At 41.5% G+C, this 26,325-nt stretch overlaps 1 protein-coding gene across 7 annotated transcripts in view; it reads right to left on the reverse strand.

Moving 5' to 3' along the window:
* The window catches only part of SEMA4G (semaphorin 4G), a 110,955-nt gene that overhangs the window by 16,649 nt on the left and 67,981 nt on the right, over positions 1–26,325 (reverse strand). For 4 of the 7 annotated variants that reach the window (XM_072995632.2, XM_072995633.2, XM_072995631.2 and 1 more), the window contains 6 exons: positions 10,529–10,677; positions 8,981–9,043; positions 8,790–8,888; positions 2,884–2,977; positions 2,187–2,300; positions 1,374–1,540 (listed from right to left, as the gene is read on the reverse strand). In XM_072995632.2, coding sequence (XP_072851733.2) covers positions 1,374–1,540; positions 2,187–2,300; positions 2,884–2,977; positions 8,790–8,888; positions 8,981–9,043; positions 10,529–10,677 — 686 coding nt within the window. Of the gene's footprint in view, positions 1–1,373; positions 1,541–2,186; positions 2,301–2,883; positions 2,978–8,789; positions 8,889–8,980; positions 9,044–10,528; positions 10,678–24,705; positions 24,731–25,207; positions 25,314–25,701; positions 25,721–26,325 lie in introns of those variants that run through there. The other 3 variants (XM_072995637.2, XM_072995636.2, XM_072995635.2) reach the window with 3 other exon arrangements.

Genomic DNA, 26,325 nt, shown 5'->3' on the forward strand with positions numbered 1-26,325 from the left:
CAATTGCGATCGCAAAGCGATGGTCTAAATGGGGGAATTTCGCTTAGCGATGATCGGTTCCCTGCTTCAGGAACCGATTTTCGCTTTACGACAATCAAAAACAGCTGATCGTCGGATTTTCAAAATGGCCGCTGGGTGCTTAAAATGGTTCCCCGCTGTGCTTATTCCTCGCTATACAGGCACCGAAAATGGCCGCCGTATGGAGGATCTTCGCTAAACAGTGAGTTTTTAGCCCATTGGAACGCATTGAGGGGTTTTCAATGTCTTTCAATGTGCTTTTTAATTTCTCTTTATGATGTTTTCGCTTAACAGCAATTTTCCTGGAACGGATTATCGTTGTTAAGCGAGACACCACTGTACAGTAAATCTGCAGTGATCCAGAAAAAAAATTATATATAAGGCCATGTGTCACCTCTGATGGATCAGTTACATTCAAGGCATGGGCACAGTAGGTGCAACAGTCACAGCTAAGCACAAATGTTCCAACCCCTGCTCCAATCTGGGTATCCAGGTCTAGGAGTCCATTCAAGAGTACCATACTGCCAACCTACAATTCTGTTTCAAAGCATCAATGCCACTCTCCCAAGAGTGAAGATTTTATTTAACTTTTCTGCCAATAAAAAAGAGAAAACAGGCTGGTAATCTTTTTTTTTCCCCTTCAAAAAAGAAATTCAACTTTTGGTAACACAACTCTGGGCACCTCCGGAAAGCGCTTCTGCCCCTTTTGAGATGGCTCTTACAGGGATTTCCAGCATGTAGAAGACTGAATTGTTCTTAAAGTCCCAGTCATGCAGTCTTTTTGAAGATGAGGTGTTAAATGGAAGGCTACCTGCTCCTCCACAGCTATGTTTGCCATTTCAAGAACCCTGGTTTGCTAAAATCTATTTTAATTCACTTTCCCTTACACCCTTTCCCTGACTAAAAGTCCTCTTCCCTTCAACTGTTTATTTATGCTGGGGGTGGGGAGGTGGGTACAACGTAACCTGTAATGGGTCCCTCTCTTCATCTACCTCCATCCTGCCTTAGCAGCTAAAAGCAGATCAGGATGAGCACTAGAAGTGGCTCCTCTTGCACTACAATCCCACTAGACGGTCCTCCCCCAACTACGGCGGCTGCTCTGAATCAAAGGGCAAAAGGTCACCCAGGTGACCCAATCACCAATTTCCCATGCTACATCTCACTTTTTCTTTTGTTCCCTTTTAGACAAATGACTTTCTGACCACAGAGTGTGAAAAACGCCCAGGGAAGAGGCACCCTGCCTGCCCTCCCTTCTTCCTCCCTTGTCAGTATTATGCACTTGCGTAGCAGGCTAAAAAAATCCTTCCAATGCCCTGCAGCAGACTCAGGCCTTTACGTCACACTCGTCTCTTTACCTTACACACTCGAGCCACCCTGGCTACCCGGGGCGCTTGTGCCTTGTCAAATATTGAGGTGGTCTCCTCTCCAGCTCGCTCTGTGAAGAAGTAGTAGATCTTGTCATCATCTCCCACAGGGCTCCTCACACTCTCTCGGACTAGCACGGAGGCCACAAAATCAGCATCTGCTCAAACCAAGGGGAGGGAAACAATTAGGGCTGCTGTGTCGGCAACTGGAAAAAGAACAGGCAGTTGCAAAGCTAGACAGTGCACCACCACGGCAACACTAGCACTGCAAGACTTTGTGTCTATCCTGGATGGGGGAGGGAGGGAAGCATGCCACCAACCAAAAAAAGAAAAGAAAGAAAAAGAAAAGCATGCTGCTTATAAAAGGGAGCAACACATACTGAAACCGGATCTGCATCTTTCCTGGAGCCAGACAGGCAGGCCAAATTACACATTACAGATAATATAGGAAAATCTAGTTGTCATAGTAGGAGTTTGTCGTGTCCTCCACAGTTTGCAAATTAGCTTCCTTTTTTTTAATGGGTTGCTGGGAGGTAAGAGCAAGTCTAGAAAGGTCTCCCAGAACAACTTCTCCAAAACACTTCTGTACATCCAGCTCCTGGTTATCTTTTATCTCGAATGTACGGTTTGATCCATAAGTTACTTGCTGCAGTTTATTTAATTCTGAGCAAATTAGAGCAATGGTGAGAGTCTGGAAGCAGGAGTACTGCAGATCTTTTTTTTTAAAAAAGGTTTCCTTCATCTCTTTTGAAGGAAAAGGCAGGAGAGACAATGAGATGCTGTTCTGGGGTTTGCAGACCCTACCATTTAGCCAGTGCAGAGGAGACTCTTCAGTCTTTAGAATCCGCTGGTACCGGTTGCGCCTGATGTCTGGCAAGCTGCGGAATTCATAGCGTGTTGCTGTATATAAACTACCATCTGGGAGAGATAAACACAGTAAAAGAGAAATAAAGAAAAGCAGGCATTTTTCCCCTCAATGGCTTAGCTCACTGAATGATCAATAGATACATCGGAGCTGAAAGGCCCCTTTCCTTGTTAAAATGACCTTTCAATACCTATCGTGAAGAAAGGCAACACACCGTTCTAACAGTCACAGACATTCTCCTGGGAATTTATTGACAATTACGTGTGCCACTCCGTGACTGCTTGCCTATACAACCAGGCACAGAGGGAGGGTTGGTGGAAGAACTAGAGCATTATGAGCTCATAATTTCTCTGTCCTTTCACCAAATGGCCACACCTGGAAAGGAACCAGTTGGGTTGTATGGCTGGTGAGGCCTGGAGCTGTTCAGCGAGAGAGACAGCAGCAGTTCTCGCATTCAAACAAGGAAAGCTAAGTGCTGGATAAAAAGGGCAGTAATGCATTGGGCTCTGAGACAATGGACACCTGAAACATCTGCACCCACACACTCCAGAAAGTCATTTCCTGCTCAATTTAGTCTATTGTAATCCAAACAGAATTGCAGCATGGAAAACCCCAGGAGAAAAGACAAGCACATACCCACAATAAGCCCCGTGTAGCCATGAGCAGGGTCATACGGGCATTTTTCCTTTCCTTCCTCAAAGTGAGAGGGCAGCGTGAAATTGTTGGTATCCTGCAGAATATGAGCAGAAGAGACAGATCACCCTCAGGAAAGAAGATTATGAGGACGATATAACCCACCCTGCCCACTGCCTCCTAACACCAAAGGTACCAACTGGATACTGAGCCCTGACCAACTGCCCATCTGTTCCCAGTGTAGAGTTTGTCCACACAAAGGTGCTGTTCTGGAACATACGTTGTTGACTGAACTGTTTTGATCATCCCAGTGTGCATCAAGGTATATGAGGGCATTTGTTGCTGGTTTCATTGGTATATACCAAAACATCCTGAGCCCAACTTGAAATGTTTCCTAACATTTATTTTCTGGCCTGTACTGCATTCTCTTTTTGCCTGTCATCCCCATACTAACTCTGCCTAATTCATTCTCACCTTGTTTCACTCACCCATCATCTGTCCAGATCACACTTTCATTAACTGCACCATCTCCAACCCTCCAAACTTCTACTTATTTACAGTACTTGAGTTGAAGACGGGTAGAAATTATTAAACTGCTGAGAGTGTCATCAATAAAGCTCATACAGAGATGGAAGCTAAAAAGGTATTTTGGAGAGAAAAAAAATGGAAAAAGTCAGCCATAATGATACCGGTGTAGTGTGGGCTATTCATATTTCTGTGTCTGTGCCTGGAGATATATGTCATCTAAAGTGACACTTTATGCCTGTGATGTGGACTTCATTCCATGAAAGCTTATGATAATCTTTAAAGTCTGCAAAGTGTCTTTGCTGTTTTCACTGCTATAAACTAAAAGAGCTATCCTCGCTTCATGTTTAAACAGACCAAATCTATTTATGATATTGATTTTCTATTTGTGATATTGATTTTCGATTCTTCTTTGTCTTCTTGCTATTCCCACTGGGTTTTAAATTTGATGTGTTGCTGCTGTTTAGCTTTTTATGTTATCAGTTATCGATTTTATAATTTAATCTGCATGATATTTTTGCCTTTTTGTTCGTCACCATGCATATATCTGAAAAGCATAAAAATAAGACAGCTGTGTTTCAAAATAAGCAACCAAGAATGTAGTGAAGGTCCTCAGCCGCAGACAGTAGTATAACCTCCTGCTGGATAACAAATGAGACCTCTGATCCATAGATCAGTGAAACACTGGGCTCTGTTCCGTTAAACTTATTTCCACTAGGAGACATAGTGGAATGGAGGATGCTTAAAAGAGAAAACCAGACACCCATGAAGGATATGTCTGATATAAATACATGAACAGACTGTAGAGAACTTTGTAAAAGAGGAGAAATAAGAGGCACTGTAAAGACAACTCTCCAGCTTAAGAGACAAATTTATGCAACCAACAATGATACAGGGAATGAAAGAAAACAATAATGGAACTACTCTGATGGCAAAGACGAAGACAAGTGAATTCTGGATCATAATTCATCTTCCTACTGAGTGGGCTACAGTCCCAAAAAGTTCCTGTTATGGCATACATGTCACTGTTTTTGCTACCACAGTTTTAACAAAACTAAATGTTTGGAAAGTTAGTGACGGTTGATCCAAAGTCTAAGAAACCTCTGCTCTGGTATCTTTCCTACAGGAATGATGTGTGACCCAAAAGTTACCTTCCAGAAGTATATTATGTTGAGGAGGGGGAAACTTGAAATTTGGTTATTTTCTTTCTAGTGCAGAGAAAAGCATAGAGAGGGCGATCCTGTCTCACCTCTCTCCCTGGCAAAGGAAAAAATAATCGGTCTGGATGCTTCTGAGCTAAAACAAACAACATATTTTTATTTACTGTTCATGGCTTTGTTCTTTCATATGCATAATGTGGAGATATATCTTCTCACACCTATCTTCCAAGGGCAGGAAAAAGGAGAAGAAAGGTGGCTAACAAAGCAGCAGGAAAGTTCAAAGACTATGAGGCATGGAGGGAAAAAGCCCTCTAAGTTTAGCATATTCCCCACAGACCTCCAGTGTTAAGGAGAAGCATGCATTATTTTATTTTTCTAAAATAACACAAGTAGGCTTTGAATGTGGTTAGAAGGCATCATAGCAGATAAAAAAAGAGGAAATTTATGTAAGAAGTTAATCCTTGCTGATGGATTTCAGTTGGAGTAGTGGCTAGTGCAGTAACTTGGTTCCTATTCAAAAGCTCTTTGCTATATAGCTCCCTCAGAAAGACGGGGAGCTTATACAGAGGGAGAGCAAACTCTGGAGCAAATTTCAAAACATCCAATAGCTTTGAAAGAGCTACTCAAAAGTCACCTATGCCAGATAATGTACATTTCATATTGCGGCGATGCTGTGACAATTCAGCTCCATTGGTTCTCACACAGATGTGTAGTACTTTCCAAAAGAATACGAGAAGTTTGAGTGAAGCTGAAGAGAAGCTTAAAAAGTGGAGAAATATGGAAAGATAGAAGAACATAGAAGACTGCCAGAGGTAAGCCCCGGATTGAAGAAAAATGTTTAAAATGGAAGACAGCCCATCTAAATTACTGCTAGTTTAAACAGGATGTCAGCATCTGAGACTATACACAAAGAAACATCAGCAGTAGTTCAGAGCACTGCTGCAATCCAAGTGCAGAATTTTAGTCCAACAAAAGATATTACAAAGTCTATCTTGTTTATGTCTCATGCATGCATCTTAATCCCTTTCCCCATCATCCTGGAAGCAATATGTATACAATGCATTGCAGCAACATATCAAAGGGCCAGTGAATCTCTGACAACTGAAATTACCAGGTTTTGGTCTTCACAAATAAGCTCCCAAACTGGTAATCTACAAAGAGTAGACATTTGGTCTAGATGGGCGGAATATAAACAAACAAACAAACAAACAAACAAACAAACAATTTTCCAGCCAATGAGATTCACCTGGCAACCGAATATTTTCTGTACCTACTACTAAATAAGATCATCTATTACCTCAATATTTTGTATACAACACAACCAATAGCTTAGGCTGCAATGTCAAATGCAAGATTGAAGCAAGCTTTGATCTTAAATATGATGACTCTGATCCTGGAGTCATCATATTTCTTAAAATAGGTTCACTGTAGCCTCAGAGGAACTCTTACTTTGCTAACAAATGTCTGATCAATATTTGGCAACCGTTTCAATCATTCCCTGTACCAGTCACCTCCATCAGCCAATCTGGAGAACTTCTGTGGCAAATGCTTGGAATCAAGCTCTATGTTTCTGGTGTATTTCCCTTGAAGACATATTATCATTTCAAACACAAAGAGAGGAAGCTTTACAAAGACTTCATCCCTCCACATTTGTAGGATCACCCTCTAAAACATCACTTGTTGGTCAAAGAGATAACTGAATTCTAAAGTGGTAATCCTACATATCAATGCTTCCTTGGGAGCAAGCTGCATTGAGCTCAGTGAGGCTTACTTCTGAGCCAATATTGTATATAATTGTACATTAACACGGGATGGAAACCTGTAAGTGACTGAAAATTAAATTCTGAGTTAAATTCTAATACTCTTTGGTGAAGCCAAAGTTGGATGTCTTCTTCCTTCTGATAGTGTTTGAGCTCTGGTCAAATTGATACTAAAGGTTCTCCAACCTTCAGAATACTATAACCCAGTCATTCTCAACCTTTTTTTTTAACCACAGCCATAAACACACTATGAAGGAAATATAGGCCAAAGTTACATAACAAACCTTATAAGATGGTGTGTGAGGCATTGTTTCCAGTCTGTGGCCACCTTCAAATGTGTCTCCCCCCCCCCCCGCCAGGACATATAGCCTCACTGAGAATGGCCAATACTGGATTTGTTATTCTGCTACTCTGAGAACGATGCAGGGAAGAAAACTGGTTGGAATGGGAAAGTTCAAATAAGTCACTTGCAGTACTCACACAACAGAGGAGTTATAAATTCAAAGTCCCCTGTCATCAGAATCAGGCATTTCCTTTTTGCCTACATGGACAAAGCTCCCCACACACATTAAGCCCACAGAATGACATGTTTTAGTCAGGAGAAGTCACAGTCAATGAAAGAGTATTGCTTCTTCCTGGCTCTTTTGTTTTTTACTGTTTATATTTTATTAGTGACAATTTCTTCTAACAATAAAAGGAGAAGTAAAGATTTGTGTACAAATTAACCCACCACAGGCATTCCTTGCCAAGTTCCCATCCCACTCCAAGCTTCAAAAAATGAAAGGAAGAAAGAAAAGTTGTGGGGAGCTATCAATCACATATTTCCAAAACAGGTCAGGAGGAAATCTGTATTTTTTTAAATGTAACTTTGTCCTTACAAGCCGAGTTAATATGCATAGTACTTTACTTTCACTTTGACTTCTTTTTCCCAGTCACCTAATCGTAAATTAAACTTCCCAGGTCATCTTTCCAAATATATGTGTATATATACTGTACAGTATATACATATTTAAAATGGCATCACACAATGCTGACAACTATACTGATGCAGTGGGGTGGGATGGGCTGGATTGTTCTCAGCGACAATTATTGCTGTTTGAATGTAGAGAAAATATCACTTTCCTCTACAAGACTATCATGAGGAAAAATAGCTCCCATACAACTGAGAAGCTGTTGCACATATGCACCTCACATTGCTTGGACAAGTTCTTAAATAATTTTATCAATAAAGTTCCTTGTATTGACATAATATTTAGCTACATTATTATATTTCCACTAATATGCTAAATGATTCCCTGTCCTTCCCACAGTGGCCCCTGAGTGGTATGTGGTAGATTTAATCCACTTTTCCCAGGCACAATCTTGAGGGGTCGAATAGGCTGAGACATGGTGACTGGCTCAAGGTCATCTAGTAATTTTCAAGAACAATTATGTTTCTGAACCTAAAACTTTATCTACACAACTGTGCAACAGAAATGTCTGTGAAAATTAGCAGACTAAATATGAATCTAAAGGGTTATGCTCATGTTTTAGATCTCTGTTAGTTCTCTAGGGGGGAAAGTTAGTAAAGCCAAAAGAGAAGCTCTTTAAGGCACTGGTCCAAGCTGTCTTGCTTCCTGAAATTCTAAAACCAGCCTTGGAGAGTAAAACATTGGACATTGTGAGAGATTCCCTGGAAATCTTCCTTCCTCCTGGCAGGCAGAATAAATGAGTTAACATCTTCATGACCTTTCCACTCCTTGGCAGAAACTACCAGTAAAAGAACCAGGACTAGGAATTTGTTTATTCCCCTAGATACCAGCCTATGGAAAAACAGTACAGTGGTGCCTCGCATAGCGAGGTTAATCCGTTCCGGATTAACCTTCGCTATGCTGAAGCATTGCTGAACGGGGCAGGGATTTCCATTGGAACGCATTAAACATCGTTTAATGCGTTCCAAATGGGCCAAATACTCACCGTTCAGCGATGCTTCAGGATGGCCGGCAGCCATTTTCGCGCCCTCGCCTCGCTTAACGAGGGCGCGAAAATGCTGCGCGCGGCCATTTTGGGCCATTTCCAGGCTTCCGGCGGCCATTTTGGCCGCCGAACAGGTGATCGTCGGGGTTCGTTTTGCGAAGATCGGTAAGCAAAACGCTTACCGGTCTTCGCAAAGCGAATTTTGCCCCATTAAAAAAACGTTGAGCGATCGCATTAGCGATCAGAAAAAACGGATCGCTATGCGATTTCATCGTTATACGGTGCGCTCGTTAAGCGAGGCACCACTGTATCTAGTACCAATTTCAGATGCAGAATGTAATAATTAGTGGGAATCAGAGACAGGTTAATTAATATGATCAAGCAGGAGTTTCTGAAAATGAAAGGCATGCCTGAGACTGATTGCCACAATACCTTCTCTCAAGATCAGTGTGAACCCCCCACCCCACTGCCCAAAGTAATGGTAAAAATCCCTACGCTTTTTACTCACAATATATGTGCAGAGTGGATGGAAAGCATATGTGCCACAGGCATACAGGTGCGTTGCGTTTAGCCGCTGCAAAAGCTTGACATGGTTATAACATTCTGTCTGCAAAAAGGAAAGGAGAATGTGGTTTCCACAAGCATCCTAACAATGCTGAACAAGCACAAATAGGTCAGCAGTACAAAATGCACCCATACCTTGTTGTTTTTGCCCTTTTTCAGGCACATTGCCTGCATCTCTGGGGAGACCTCCCACTCCACCTGTAGAAAGAAAACAAGACCAAAGAGAAGATCAATATTCCATGGGGCACCCAAACACTAGGAGCTGTGGCTGAGCATAACATAAACGAGCAAACCTCATGAAGCTCACGGGAGCTCTTCAAAATTCATGTTTTGCTTTTCTTCAGACTAAATGGGTTTACTGAAGGGCAAAGCAGGATAGGAAGACTGAACAGTTTTGTAACCGAGTAATTCTTAAAAGCCCTTGACTATTATAAGAACCTTATAAGAGTCAACAGAGTGAAGAAGAGGGATGTTTTGTTTTTGTTTTTCTTGCCAGCTCAAGAGCTCCTTCTTTAATTTTGCATGAGAACAGACCATAGGAAAGGTATCATAACTGGGCCTAAGGACACTAAATGGGAATAAACAGGTGGAGTATCTGTATTGGGAGCACTATAGACATCCTGGCATTTCCAAGTAACTTTCTGTAGAATGGGGTTGGTCTCTCCCCTCAACATCAAGTGTAGAGAAATCAAGATGGGTCCTACACTCAAAATGAGATTTAGTGACAGTTTCACGCACAGATCCATTTTTTCCCAAAGTGAACACTCTTAGAACTGTTCCTGTTGTAAACTCTATCCTTTAATGCAACCTTTTTCAGACCAGCGGTCTCCAGATATGCTGGTGTACAAGTCCCACAAGTCCCTCATGATACTGGGTCATGGTGGCAGTTGTATTCTGACACGTCTGGAGGGTGGCTGAGCTGGGGAAGCCTGCTCTGCTTTTACCAAGGCAATGCAAAGAAGTACGTACGTCACTTCAACAGCAACTGCAAATAGCATTAATAAGCCACCTTTCCACAAGGCAACCAAAGTGGATCAAAGAATATCAAATGAAAAGCAACAAATACAATTTTAAAAAACTGTAATAAAACCAACTACTACTAATAATAGCAAGACATCATCATCATATCAACTTAACAACTTCATAAAAGCAATATTAAAAAATTGGCCTAATCCAACAGTTATGAATTCACTGTGAAATTATAATCAGTGTATATTTTTACCCATGTACAATTTTATTCAAAGTGTCAGGTGGCGAGAGTGTTCTCCTAGTTCAAAGCAGAAGGTGGATCTGCACAGCACCTGACTGGCCAGTCCTTGTAAACTGTGAAACCTTGACCACTTGCCTATCAGAGCAGGATTAACCAACCCTTAAAAAGGGAATTTAAAATATAAAGTTCTGAACCAATATTAGAGCAGACAAATGAGTTGGGCTCTTGAAAACACAATGAAGCAGACAGCCTACTGAGTGTGTGTGTTTGTAGCTCTATCCATCTGTCTCTCTTTCTCTCTCTCCCTCCACTTGCATTTGATATAGAGGTTGTACTGCGCTATTTGAAGAGTGGAATGCACTACAACTGGTAAGTTTCTCTTCATTGAAGGTAAACTCTAGCTATATCTGGAAACCCAATTTATAAAGAGAACGGGGTCTGTGGGAATGCTGGTTAGAGAAAGTTGCACTTACGGTTCGATGGGAGCTATCAGCAATATTGCTGGAATTTAAGGAGAATATAGCCCCCCTGGCTCCTACATAAAGAATTCCTTTCTCATCTTCTAGCAGTAGGGTGGTGTAGTTCTGGGCATGACTGTTGAATCGTCTTGCAGATATCAAATCTGGAGAAAGAAACACAGGCATTTAAAAATCAAAAGCACAGTGAAATTTGAGGCCAGACCTTCTTGGTGCATCAGCAGTACCTTCTGTCCTTCCACATCTGAAGAATGGGAACTGTGAAATGCAGTAGAACCCCTGTATCTCCGGTTTACCAAAGTCCTATATACAACATACAATAGGGCCCCCTTGTGACCTTTGTCCCACCACCTTTTATGTTACACATATAATAATTATGTTCCATCAAGTCAATTTTGATTTATGGTGACCCTCTTCAGGGCTTCCTAGATAGAGAATATTCAGATGTGGTTTACCATTCCTTTCTTCTGGGGGCGCCCTGGGACTGCCCAGCTTGTTCAAGGCCACACAGATTAACTCAAACTCCCAATCTCTGGCTCTAAAGTCAGATTCAGAAAATTACTGCACTATCCACCCAGCTAATGTAATAGAGACAGAGTTCATATATCTGTGGTTTCAGGTATCCACTACAGATTGTGGAACCAATCCCCTACAGATACAGGGTCCTACTATACAAACCAAGATAGCATTCAGGAAAAAATGAACATGCCAGTTTGGTTTAAGCCTGCTCTCTAAGCATGTTTCAAGTATCATGCCAAATATATCGTAAATGTCAATAATTTTGTAATAGTTTCCACAAATCATCATTTAGTTTAGAATTTTAAGCAACACAAAGCTGGGTTCTCAAACAATTAAATAAGAATATTATCAACCATGTAATCTGAATTACTGTGTTTCCCTGAAAATAAGACAGGGTCTTATATTAATTTTTGCTCCAAAAAACCCGCAGTAGGGCTTATTTTCAGATGTTTTTTTTTTCATGTGCAATAATCTACATTTATTCAAATGCAGTCATGTCATCTTCTTCTGGTTGCTGCACAATGGTGGAGGGTGGGGTTTCACTCAACTAGGGCTTATTTTTTTGGGGGGGGGTAGGGCTTATATTACAAGCATCCTGAAAAATCATACTAGGGCTTATTTTCAGGTTAGGTCTTATTTTCAGGAAAACAGGGTACTGTACTATTTTTCATTTATTTTTCTGTCCATTTATGTTCAAAATGGCTTGTAAGACCAAAACAATGGAACAGATCCTATGTTTACTTGAACATAAATCTCATACTCCAATGGGGTTTACTCTAGTCAGTATGTGTGGGACTGTAACCTTAGTCTCACTTCAAGAATTCAAAGAGTGATCAATCCATATGTTTCAGTTTAACATGAATTTCTGCGGAATGACAGCCTTCTGCACTGGCTTAGAAAGGAATAGTTCTTGTCCATATCCTAGGAAGCAATCCCTCTAGACTCGCAAATCTGAGACATAAAACATGCAAACCAATTCCTGCTATCTCCCAATTGATGAACTGCAAAACAAGAACAAGTTAATTTGACAAATGTGGATTGAGGCAATGCTCACATTTGAATAAGCAGTCTTTTCCTCTTCAGCATGCATTATTTCTAAAAGGTAGGGCATCCTAAAGGAGAAAAAAAATTCCTCTAGGCAAGTGACAACACAGACTAGATAGGTGAATGAAAAGTGGATAAACAGAATTAGTTTCCACTTAATAACCTGAATCTTCATTCCCTCTGAGAGCACTGGAAGAAGTTTAAAAAAGGTGACTGTATATAAATATATTAAGGCAAAACTAATATGATCAAAGGAACCTAACCCTGACCTAGTCTATCTTGCAGATTAAAACCAACTGCATTTCCTCCAATTAGAATGACATGACCACATTTTAAACAGAATCTTCTGCTTGGACAGTTCCCTATGCTTTTATTCTAAACTGTGAGTGAAGAATAGAGAAAATTACAGTATTAGCACAGCAAATGGTACATTATACATTTTGCCCTTTAAGCACATAAAAAAATGAGAGAGAGAGAGATTTGTTGTCACATCTTCTCCTCACCATCTATCTTAGCTGGTTCCTCTCAGAGACGAAAGACCTGATTTCCAAAATCCTTGGTCCTTACAGAAAGGGAAAAATAATCAGCTTGACTAGGACACAAACGCCTCAAGCAGACAACTGTCCTGATAGCAAGCGCTATTTATATCTTCCACCTATTACTATGCAGGCTGAGTCACCACAAGGTCCATGGTTGGAAGGATGGGAGACAACTTGAGGTCTGGCAGTGACTAGTTCAAAGCCCTCAGGCTTTCCCTTCCTCTTCTCTCCTGTTCATCACTGAATGACTATGGCAGAAGAAGAAGGTAAAAGGTCTTTCCTTAGGGCCTTTGCCAATTTCTTAGTATTCCCTCTCTCCTGCATGACAATAGTTTGCTTACTCCCTGGTTACTAAACACTGAACTACAGTCTGTTCTAAAAAGAAGTTGTAAAAACGGAGCTACTGTCATCTGGGGTCAAAAGAGACCCTAACGAATAAGAACACCACTCAAGTTAACCCATTTGACAGAGTGCAGCTGAAAATGGAGTGCTGTTGAATTTATGTTGTTCATGAAGAATGTGTACAGATACAAGAGAGATCAAGAGAAGGTGTCAATGACAGCATCCCAATCTTGTTTGGAGAACTGAAAAACTGAAGAGATGAAATCCAGACAATAGCTATATTATTATGAGGCTGCCAGAAGCTAATAAAAAAGGTTCACACATTAATATGTGCTATACAATTATTTTTCATCATTTGATAATTTGCAGGTCAAGCAATTCTACTGATCTGTTTCATGTCTAATGCTTAAGCAATTTCTGATGTTTTTAAATCTGTGATAGTGCATTCACACATGCAAGTTGCAGGATCTATCAAGTGACAGGACCACCCAAGTAAACTGGCTCACCACACAAACTTTAACTGGCAATAGCTAATTTGATCTGATCCCTAACAGGGAGGATGAGTGAAAGAGAGGAGCTTAGACTCTCTTAAAATGCTAGAATTCACCTGTGCAAGGTAGGATAGAAAGGAATCAAACACATTTTAAGGAATCCTACATCTCTTGAGATATCTCAAAATGACTATCACCATCACTTTTAAACTATTCATATACAGTTCTATGGTCATTACTCCACTCAATCCTCCAGCACTTCAGAAGAATACAATGGAAACAAGCCTGTTTTATTAATTTCTATAACACCCTGATATCCACCAAGTTGAAAGTCTGATGCAAAACATGGGCTTTTCAGCTCTGCTTCTTGGCAAAATTATTCTGTTTGTCAACTGAGTAACAAATGCAAATATACAATCCCATTCCTTTGGAGGAATGCGTTCAGCACTGCATGAGAATTCCTACATCTTATATTCAAAATAAAAGCAACAAGGATTTCCTGTGAGCAAAAGCTAGTGAACCGGGACAGAACCAATGCAGTCTTTGAAATTTAAGTAAGAATTGATTATATTCCAGTCTGGCCTTCCCCATCCTCATGCTCTTCAGATATGCTGGGCCACATTTCTCATCATGCCCAGCCAACATGCCACTATGTCGACAACACATGGATGGAAGTCCCCTCCCCAATTGTGAACTATGGGGGGCTAGAATCACTCAGAATTGGTGTAACTGATTTATAAAAACAGAACACTCTATATCAGCCTCCCCCCTTCATTTTTTCACATGTTTTGGAGTTCCAGTTATCCTTCCTTATTGGCTATGTCAGCCATATCTGACAAGAACTGCAGCCCAAAATATTTGGGAGGTACTAGGTTGGAGACGGTGAACCCTTAGTGCAACAACACTATGTTCTATTTATGCTGAGAGCAATTTGGGGAAGGCCAGGCATGGCCTTAGTGCAACATCACTTGTGTCCTACAGTACTTACATCAACAATAATCTTCCCCTTACATGTGGAACTTGTTTTTTGCAGGCATGTCACACTGTTGCCTCATATTCAACTGTAGTCTACAGTTCCAAGATCCTTCTTGCGTACAGTATTGCTGAACCTAGTATTCCCCATCTTGTAATTGTGCATTTGGTTTATTTTTCTTTGGTGTAGAACTTTGTACATATCCCTATGAAATTTTATTATGTTGTTTTCAGCCCAGTGCTTGAGCCTATCAAGATCTTTGTGATTTCTGCTTCTCTTTTCCAGGGCAATAGCTATTCTACTCAATTTTGCTCATACCCAAACTTGTTGCTTCCTCCCAGGTTGAGAAGGATGCAGTGCTTATCAAACTAGGAGCCTTGGATACTCCAAGTCTCAATCCTGGCCCCGATGCGCAATACTTTTACTAATGGCTTGGATCAGGGAATGCTTATTAAATTTGTACATAACACAAAATTGGGTGAAATGCCAAATGACCTGGAAAACAGAAATGGTTCCCTTTTAGAGAAAGAAATACCAAGGACAAGAAACAGTGCTTTGTTTCTCCCTCACTGTGACAAACAAAAACAAATAAATCAGATTTGGATTAGCCATCTGTAAATTCAACAATCTGTACAATGTAGCTCATCCTGGAGCTTTATACCAACAATTGTTTTAGCTGAATAGCATATACTGTATGAGGACATCAGCCCTGCTTATTTGCATGTACAATGGCAATGATGAAAGTACATCAATGAGGCACAGATAGGAAAAGCAGTCCAATTACACCAAATTGTTATACGGAAGGTGTTTGTGCAGTTATAACCCTTAATGACTAAACCTGCCTATGCGGAACAAATAAATTCCCGGAACAAAAATTAAGTATTCACCTTCCTGATGCTGCAGAGTTACCTGAGAGGGCTTGACTCAGTGATAGATGGCAGGTGCCTGCCTTTGAGCTGTCATTGCTGTTCAACAATGCAGAACTGCAGGGTAAGGATGAGGGGAGAGCACAACACTAGCCATCCTACCCTCCAGATAATGCTATCTCCAGCTGTGATGCACAAAACAATATACGGCTAGCAATTAACCCCAATGGCCACCTGTGCTGCCATGAGGAAAGGTGACACTCAAACCTTTCTTTAACTGGGAGCTGTTCTGCTGAATACCCTTTCCTGACAGTTTCTCAATTGTTTCATACATTCATCCTCTTTAAAGTTGCCTGAACTTATCAAATCCATGCTTTAGGATAATCAGTTCCACCAAGATCTTTCCAAACGACTTGGGTTGGACAAGAAAGACTTTGCATCTGCATGCAAACCATGCTCTTGGCCGCAAGAGTCAAACTCCATAGTGAGAACAGTCTCCATCTCCCACTTCTAGAAAGAGGACTCAGACTTCAAGGCCTGTAATGAAGATCGACTATGGGAACAGTGCCCGTTACAGTTCTCGACGGAATGCCAGGATCTGCACCAAGAGACATGTGATTTACACCATCTGTGTTGACATCAGAACATCAGTACAGATGCCTTGAAGCACATTAGCATATTCAAAAGTCCCGGTTACATAGACAAATCCAGCAATACTTCTCAGCACTATTTGGGGTTACAAGTGGGAGGCTTCATGCTTCAATGTTCCCACGCCTCAAAAATTCCCCTGAAAATTAAAAAAAAGTTTCCTTGGAAAGCACCCAAGCCTCTCCCCTTGTACAAAATGGTTCCATTTGAGAAAAGCCTTATCATTTTATACAGCTGATTGGATAAATTGACCCTAAACTGTGCCGGGGTGAAAAAAGCATGATATTCTGCTTGCAGCCCCTATCCTGAGAACATCATGGTAGCTGTGGCTATCATGCTTTCCCACTCAGATTGCTACTTCACCAGTACCAAAGATTCACGAGTCAGGTCTCATTCTGTGTTGGGAGTGATGGGGAAGAGATAAAATTCACTGTATAGCCAGAAGAACTACTGATGGGCGGACGACATAGAGCAGCAGCAAGGGACTAATGGAGAAGTGGCAAATGTAGTTTTACAGAATTACTGAATCCTTAATTCAGATAAACTGGTCCATTTATCCTAATCAGTGCTTGACTAGGCCTCACCATTCCAAACTGCACACCTATTCTATTCTATCAGCAGCAGGATACAGAACACTGAAATTAGCTCACATGTCAGTTGATGGGACAACAACATTCATCCAGAAGCTGAGGTGAAATCCAATTCCAAGTTTAGCCACAGACTAACAAGTGACCTTGAACATTCACAAGCCTCGTGTTCCCATCTGAAAATGACAAGAATCTAAAGTCTCATAAAGTAGTTTAGCAGATGTGTCAGATAAACACGATCGGTTGTTTGTGTTCTCACTCTCACTAACACTGTGAACACATAATCTCGATATGGAATATGATTCACTAATTTAAAACGAACTAACTGCCTGATAAAATACTCAGGATGAAAATGAAAACTGACTGCATTGTCTGATTAATAAAAGCTTATCACGTATATTTGCACTCAAATATTGACTGCATTCCTATCCAATTTTCACATTCTAACAACACATAAGAAATGAATTTTTCTTTGCAGCAAGATTAAAAGGAAAACATTGCAACTGCACAGACCTCTAGGAAACAGCACCCAGTACATCTTCAAATATATCACCATCCTGGAATTCCTTCCTTCTTTAGTTATTTATCACACTTTTGTACTGTCTTTCTTGCAGCAGTGGGACTCAAGGCACCATAAAACTGCAATAAATAAATTCATATCCAGCATGGACCAGTGAGTACTTCTGCAAATTAGAAAATATTTAAGGATTCCAACTGTTGGTCGAACTGTCTGAAAGGTTGATATACATTAGCACCATTGGCATTAAAATTAATGATGCACTGTCAAGCTGATTCTGACTTACAGTGATACTACCAGGGTTCTTGAGATCAGCGGTCCCCAACCCCCGGTCCATGGCCCTGTACCGGGCTTCGGAGGCACATCTCCCACCCACCCCACATGCACGCCCCCCACGCACACCCACCTGCATGCACAGCCTGCCTACCTGCATGCACAGATGCCCTGCCCATCCACGCATGTGTGCGAGTTTGCCCCGCCCACTCAGGAGCATGCCCCACCCAACCATGCAGGGGGTGCCCCAATCTCCATGCATGGACCCCGCCCACCCCAACTGGCCCACGGTTTAGAAAAGGTTGGGGACCACTGCTCTAGATATAATGTACAGTGGTGCCCCGCTGATGATAATCCATTCCAGGAAAATCGCTGTTAAGCGAAATCATCGTCAAGCAAAAAAAAAAAAAAAAAAAACCATTGGAATGCATTGAAAACTGGTCAATGTGTTCCAATGGGGAAATACCTCATCGTCCAGCGAAGATTGCCCATAGAGAACCGCCGATCAGCTGTTAAAAATCGCTGTCTTCTGAAGCAGGGGTCCAGAAAACAGCCATTTTGCGAAGGGAGGGAAGCCATTTTGCGGAACCGGAAAAATCATCGTATAGTGAACAAATGGTTCACGAAGCAGGCTCCTAATCAACGTAATGCAGATTCCCCCCATTGGAACCATCATTTTGCGAACGCAATAGCAATCGCAAAAAAGTCATTGTTAAGTGATTTTGACGTCATGCGGGGTAAGCGTCTAGCGGGGCACCACTTTACTCAGAAGTAATTTTCCAGTCCCTCCTTCTGATGGCATTCTATGACCATGCAGCTTGGCCAACGCCACATAGAAGACAGGGTTCCATCAGTTAAATACATGAGATGGGTCACTGTCATGCCTCACCTGGAAAAGATAGCCATGCTAAAAAGATGCTAAGGCTCCGTAGCAGAAGAAGGAGTGTGTGAGACTCAAGGAGAGGGTGTAAAGGCTCTCGCCGGAGCGTCGTCCCCCCTCAAAAGAGAGCAGGAGGCACAGACAAACCCGCCTACACCGCCCATTGAGACTAAACAGCGGGGAGTTGACACCCGGGAGTTGGAGCGGGAACTTTTGAAAATGTCAGTGGCCACTCAAACGGGTAGTAAATTGGCAAAAAGAGAGAAAAGGGGGAGGCCCGCCATAGAGGCGGGAATGGGAGATATAAAAGGGCATGTTGACTCGATATCGGGGGGTTGGGAGATGATATGGGTAGAGGTCCCATGGACTGGTAAATGGGAAATGGTGCGGGTTCCTCAGGAGGAGGCCGACTACCGGAGAAGAAGGGGTCTGCCTCAACATACTTCCTGTTGGGGAGAGTCTGAGGCCCGATAGTGGCACAGACGTCTCAGGGAGGAGAAAGAAGTGGTGTCCAGAGAAGAGAAAGAACGCCGGGCATGGCGTTTAGAGGAAGTCCGGAAGAGTGGCTACTTAACGGGCCCTGGACCCCTCTACGAGGAGAGGCGAATGTCTAACAAGATGGAGGTACAAGATGATGAGACCACCCTGCTTTTAAACCCAGAGGTAGAGACTCATGATTTTGAGGACAGTAACCCGATTTTGAGGGGACCTTCGGACAAGTTGGTTAATAGCCCCTTTCTAAAGATGTGTGGATGCTCTCGCCGGACCCACTGGCGACGAGAGAGAAGACTGAGGCTAAGGTTATACAACAAGATTTAAATGTTCCAATAAAGACTGGTTATGATTTTACAGCAGACATGTCTCCAGAGTCTCAGTTGGACACTGGGTATGTGAAACACGAACCCTCACAGAGTGTTCTTATTTTTATTTACACATGGATAAAAAAGGCTGCCTTGCCACACACGCTCTTGCAGTGAGATTTCCACCTGCCCAATATGCTTCTGAAATACAAAGCTATATGCACATGCCCTCTCTGAACATCAGTCTCCAGGGTTTACGAAATGACACACCTTGTGTTGAAAGAGTAAAGCTCTGCCCTCTACCTGCAGCAAAGGAGGAACATGGCTGCAGGCAAGTTAAAAGCTCCTGGAATAGCAGGAAGGACAGAACAAAGCAATTCAGAGATTACCTGGGGCTGTGTAGTGTGGTTCGTAAAGGCAGTTTTTCAGAGAACAATCACCAGTCATGAAAGGAGGTTAAACAGTTTGCTTTCTTCAGTAAAATAGAGAAGAGACCCTTGGTTTAACTGCTTGAACAATGCATCTCAGTTATGACAATGAGTTCTACAGCTAAATCCAGTATTGATGTAGTATTCTTCACCCATATAACAGCTACAGCAATGAATGCTGTAGATATGTTTGTGTGTAAACTCTTTCTGTCAGAATGGAGCATGTACAAAACTTGTGAAGAGACTATTTCGGTGCCCTACAGCTATTTATAAATTCTATCTCCCTCTTGTCCCACAACTAGTAAAAGAAGCTTTGACTGGTGCCACAGCAAGCATTTTCTCCCTGCTGGCCACAGTCAGGGATGATCTTCACTGAAACATCAGCCAGAACAGACAGGATTAAACTACACTTCCACACATACCACGGTCCAGATGAAAGCTGAAATCTCCCACAACTGTGTTAGGCATCCTTCAGTCTTGAGAGATTATGGTAACGTGCTCTGTATGGAGGACTTCGATGCTGTATGCGAAGCTGGAGTGTCCTCTCCAGAGCATGAAGCCTGGGTAAAATAATATGGAGGATAGGCTGTTACCCAAGCAGCAAATCCCCCCTCTCCACGTCGCTGAAATAGTCCAATGGAAAGGCAAGAGCCAATACAACTGGTTCCAGTGATGTCGCAGGAGTTGCCAGAATGGCAAGAACTGCCCCCGGGACTCCGGTTCCAGATTTTGCCTTGAGGTTAACTCCTGAAGCCTTTTCCATCAGTGGATATAGTCACAAGGCAGGGGAGGTTTCAAATCGGAGTTTTCCTTCTCCTAGATGGGCTGCCTTCCAAGGCTGACGAGCCCCACCTACCCGGCCTGCTCCCTAATAGTGCAGAATCCTAAAACCTTCCTGCCTCCCAGGTGTATGCAATGCTATTTGGCCTTCCTATTTACCAAATTAGAGTCAAAAATAGAATTGAAAATTTTTGCACGCCATTAGGCGAGTGCTTCTGCTTGAGCTCATTTCAAGGTAAACCCCCATCTCCTCAGACCATGCAGTCAGGGAGAGCAAAGGTCAGCCTAAAAAAAAAAGCCTCACCAAATGAAATATCCTCCCAAGCACAGCTCACCTCCTGCCTCAACTTCCTCATCAGGAAAAGGGCTTAGAGCTACTGCTTGCACTCATTTCAAGCTAAACCCCACCCCCTCAGACCACTAAGAGCCTAGCCCAGCTTAAGTCTATCCTTCAGCAAGAGTACGGTCCACCGTTCCTTCCAGCTTAGATTGTCAGTCTAAGGACCACCGCTAACTCCTGGCACTGCTCAGCAACCTCCAAGGAGACAGGAAGAAAAAAGAGGGACCACAACTGGTGCCAAAATTTTGAGCAACATGTCTAGTTTGACCCTTCATCTGTATCTAGCCCAACATTTTTGACAGCTTGTAGCAAAACTCAGCATTACAAATATTTGCTATAGGCTACCTATTACATTTGTTTAGTTGGTTTAAGTGATCTACTTGTCCATTCCATTTTTTGACCCCAACTCGTGAATATCTCCTGAATTGTGATGTGTACTCTTCCTCACAATTGGTTGTTTCACACCCCACTAAATCTCTGGCATCTGCTTATGGCTCCCAGATCTCTGTACAGGAACCAATGATTAAGGCACATTGCTTAATCTGCAAATATGATTTTTGTAAGACCCACCTGGGGCAGAATTCTATCACTGTTCAATTCCAACCTTACTGCATGGTTTCTATGCAAAATCAATCTCCCTCTGTCTCTCTCTTCCTTCTCACGTTAGGCGTATTTTCCACTCAATGATTGTGGCTGACGATACATGCTCATAATCACAAATTTTAAGTTAAAAATTTGTTAGCACTTCCTCATATTTGTACAGAGGTAGGAGTAATTTCACTACTGCAGTCTCCTGTCAAACTGGTTTCATGGCCTCTCAGACACTCTGATTACAGCATCAGGTATGGAAAGCAAAACTTGTTTTCTCTGCCAGTAGCTTTCTCTCCAGCAACAACTTTCAGCTTGTGAGCACCAACCTTGTACTAGATGAGGCTCTAACAGTGCTTTTGCGCTGCTTACATCTATGATGAAATATTTTGGAAAGACAGCAGTACTATATTCTCAAGTCCTTGGAGTGCATCACAAACCAGTTTTTTTAATCTGTTTCCACCAGTCTCTGCCTTTCCCATTCTCATCCTGAGATCTGATCAGCCTTGTGTCCAAGCAGACAGAGAATTACAGAAGACCAACATCAATTTTACTGTGCTAAAAAAAATTCTACACAGAAGAAGAGAATATGATGCTTGAATGTCATCTCCACTGCTGGCACAAGCTCCCCTGACATCTGAAGTGAGAGAAACACCACAACTACTGCCACCCCTCACCTGCTTCCCAACCCCAGCGGCCCATACCCTCCACCAACATTGCATGGGATCACTTACAAGTGGAAGGAGGAGGAGAAAGAAGGAGTGATAGATGCCACCATGGTGATTGGCTGTTCTGATTTGTCACCGAATGCCTGGTTGCCTCTGGAGTGCAAGCACAGGCCAAGGCATCCTGGGGGGCTAGGCTAGCCCTCCCACAATTCTTTGGCCTGAAAGACCCAGACATATAGCAGCTATGCTCCAAAGGCAAATGTACCACTGCCACCACCATTGTTATCACTCACCACCATTGCAGGTGGTGGCTCATGGCTCCAGCTGCCAGTGCTTCATGTTGCCTGAGGTAACTGTGTCACTGTAGTTTATGGCAGGTCTGGACCTGCTCTTTTAACTAGGAGGAGTCTCTTCTAACAGAATGGATCCAACTGTTGGGCAGAATCAGATAACAACTTTGGATGGCAAAGCATGATGGGCTAAAGTCCAAATTCTTCTGGGTCAGATACAGTGGGGTCTCAACTTACGAACTTAATCCGTATTGGAAGGCAGTTCTCAGGTCGAAAAGTTCTTAAGTCGAATCTGCATTTCCCATAGGAATGCATTGAAAACCATTTAATCCGTATCTGCTCTTTTCGTCCATAGAAACTAATGGGAAGCTGCTATTCCGCCTTCTGCCACTAGAGGGGGATATTTTTTTTCTTTTTTCCTTTTAACCTAAGATGACTTAGCTTTTAAAAAAAGGAAAAAAAGAGTTCGTAACTCGAATCTAAGTTCGTAAGTCGAGTCCATATATTCCTATGAGAGCGGTTCGTAAGTCGAAACGTTCGTATGTCGAGCCGTTCGTAAGTCGAGACCCCACTGTACTGAAAACACCAAGAAACTAAAAGAAGTTCTATATGCTATACATATAGCACAGATAGGCATTGCAAATGTACAGCAAATAGAACTTCTAGTTTCTTGGTGTTTTCAGTATCTGACTCAGAAGAATTTGGACTTTAAAAGCACAATTTTCTGTAAAACAATTCTGCATTTTTGAAGGATTGATTTCATAGACGGCAAGGGGGAGATGTGCACTGGGAAAAGCCTGAAGCATCCACTTTTGAATCCTGGGTGAAGCTGCTGGTTTTACATACATTTCTAAGTACCTTTAATAGGGAGATAATGGTTCTATAGCCCCCTTCTGTTGCTAATAACACCTTCAAAGGGAGGAGCTAATTTGCATAGGGAAATTTTACTGGTCTGGGATGGATTACACACACACAAATCTCCATACTAGGCTCTTGAGGCAAAATCAAGCTTTCTTCTGTATCTCTTATAGATTGCCCCATAATATACTGTACTGTACTTGATTAGACATAACACCCAACTATGGTTAAAGCAAACCAGGAAAAGGTGGAGGAAACACATCCACAAGGTCAACACAAGAAAATGCATGCAAATTTACAGACCCAGTTTTAGAATCATAGTTTGGCATAGAGGTAGTATGACAACCACACTGAGGTAATGTTTTTCCAGTAATGAGATTAACTACAATAGAAACAACTCTGGATATTCAGACAGACAACTTTACAAATCTAAGTTTACCGACAACAACATTACTGTACATTTATGATGTTAAATTGATTTCTGTACTTCTACTGCTTTTTTAAAAACCCTGCCTGTTGCATACTTATCAAGAAATTCAAACATCTAAACAACATAAGGCAAGACAGATAAAAAAACAATGATTTTTTAAAAATCAAATTGATTTACATCATAATTTAAATAAAAACAATCAATTTTTTCTTTAAATAATATTTAAACAATCTGTCGTTATGTTGCATCAAGTAGTTTCCAATTTATGGCAGCCTAATGAATTTTTGACCAAACTCTGAGAGGCAGTGGAAGACAGAAGGGCCTGGTGTGCTCTGGTCCATGGGGTCACGAAGACTCTGACACGACTTAAGGACTAAACAACAACAATGAATTAATGACCTCCAGTCAAGATGGATTTGATTTTAATCATGATTTAAATTTTAAAAATTGAGTAATTTGAAATCAGGTTAGCTCAGTTCATTGCTCTGGAAAGAAAACTACTGTATTATGGGTTCAAGTTGGGATTACTTTTGCATGATCTGGAAATACACAAAGAGATTATTCATCTTAGTTTCAATAGTACAGTAACTGAGGAATATTGAAAGCCATGTTCTAGCCCTGTTGATAATATTTTTTCAGTACTTCCAATACAACTTGCTTGCAAAAAAGCTACATTTACCAATAACTTTAAAAATACATTATTTTAACAAAAATCTAATTTGTGTAGAAAATTTTTTAGTCCCAAATCCTTGGGGAAAGAACAAATCTAATTTGCTGCATTTCAAAAGCACTGGCCAGGCCAAAGCTAAAGATCACATTACAGCCAAATAGCAATTCCAAGCAAGTAATTTTACATGTTGGCTAGGAAAATAACTGGAATTTAAAGATAATCCAACATGAAGGCCAGTTTGGTTCTTACATGCTGTGAACAATATCAGTTCTTCTTGCCAAGATAAAGATTTGGATACATGAATGCTCAAATAACAGTGGCATAAACCACCCTTCATGTTTTAGAGCCATCCACTTGCTTCATGACTTCCATTCACTGTTGATACATACAGGAGCATCTCTTGATGCGTACAACCCATATCACAGAGGAATATACTGATGGCACCAACAACTACTACCGTAGTGATAGTGTGATTGAGCTTAATGCCAGCACAACTGGTCAGATAATGAGAAATACGCAACACCAAGTACAAAGTTGTACGAGAACATCCAATAATCCAGAATACCACCAAGGCAGATAACATAATATTCCACATCAGAGAATAAATCTGAATGCCTCATATACTTTTAAAGTACACACTGACCCAAATTCATTTTCAACTGCTTGTTTGAAACAGCATGCCTTCTCCCCACAATAATCTTATGCATAACACAGCATACCATCTCTATGGTGAACAGATAGACTTTATATTTATATGCACCCAAAGGAAGGGGAGCAAAGACGACAATTTGCTGCTTAGCTGAGCAGCAATAGTATATTCTTTTAAAAACATAGTCAAGAGTCAGAAACTTATTCAGACTTTGCCTATAACTTTTATTCTAACAAAGACATAATTTGGCAAGATAGGAATGATGAAGTGTATCTTTGATTACCTTCTTAAAAAATAGCTAGATAGAGAAGACATATAATGTATTTATAGTACTAGGTGTATCAAAATGGGATAAAACTCCTTCAAAAGTCTGTGAAATAAAAGTGCAGATTTTTAAAAACAGCTTTTGCCGAGTCAAGTTAACTGTCCCCTTTTTCAAGAGTCTCTGTTAGAGCTTAAGGATCAGAGAAAAAAGAAATTGATGCTTTCATCTTACCTTTTTCATATAGATTTCTCACTGCTTCCATCCCATCTCTTCCCTTCCTACTCACAGGCTAAAATCCTGTTGCTTATCATGGTAGAGTAGGCTCAGTAGGAATTTGGTGAGTCAACTCTATAAATTCCATTGATTCAAATGGGCTTACTCTAGTTGTGGCTTATAGTAAATGGCAGAGTAGGCAGATTCAAATCAATAAAAATTATGGAGGACTTGATTCACCAAATTCCCACTGATTCAATGGACCTAATCTGTTACAAGGTTGAGGTGTCCCATCTGTACCTTAAAATAAGAAGCCTTAAAAAACAAAGAAGAATCAGTAATGATACATAATAGCCAAATGCTCCATATAACAGATGTTTATCAGTTTAGCCTCTCATCCGTCACCCTCTATTGTGAAATGTTTTCTTATTTACTGGATTTGTGTAGATATCCTCACTCCAGAGCTATTGTCTAGCAATCTCACACTGGAGAGATTTAAAACCTCTCAGTACCTCACAAGATGAGCTTGCAGGGAAACATAATTCAAGAACTACAAGTCAAGCCGCTGAGTCAGAGAATGTTATTGCAAACAGCTGCCTCTCCTTTCCAAACCACTCAGTAGCACCACTGACTTAGTCTTTCAGAGACATGCACTCTTACAGCTCCTTCAGATTCATATGAGGTTTGTTATTCCTTCTGGGCACAAATTCCTCCTCAAACTCCTTTGAGATAATGACATGAACTGTTTCCCCAAATTTTATACTGAAAAACAGCCCCTTGTGAGATGCACTGGATCTATGACTCTCTTTCCCCAGTTAGTTAAACATGCAGCATTCTAGTAAAATGAGAACAAAATGACCTCAGCTCTCCTATCTACATGTTTTGAAATGTATATCCTTTAGAGATGGGGGTATTCATATTTATATACGAATATCCCCGCACAGGTTGCGTTAATGAGGGTCCAGCCCCATGGGGCCAGACGGTCCACTCACCAATCTAACACGGACGACACAATTCTATGAATGGCTCCGCAGCGCGCGATCTGCTCACCACTCTTCGACCTTGCAGCGAGGCTTATCCTCCCGTCTCCTGCCAGAAGTGGCGAGCGGATCGCACACTGCGGAGCCATTCGTAGA

The sequence above is a fragment of the Pogona vitticeps genome, chromosome 3 (assembly GCF_051106095.1).
Source record: "Pogona vitticeps strain Pit_001003342236 chromosome 3, PviZW2.1, whole genome shotgun sequence".
Classification (NCBI taxonomy): Eukaryota; Metazoa; Chordata; class Lepidosauria; order Squamata; family Agamidae; genus Pogona; species Pogona vitticeps.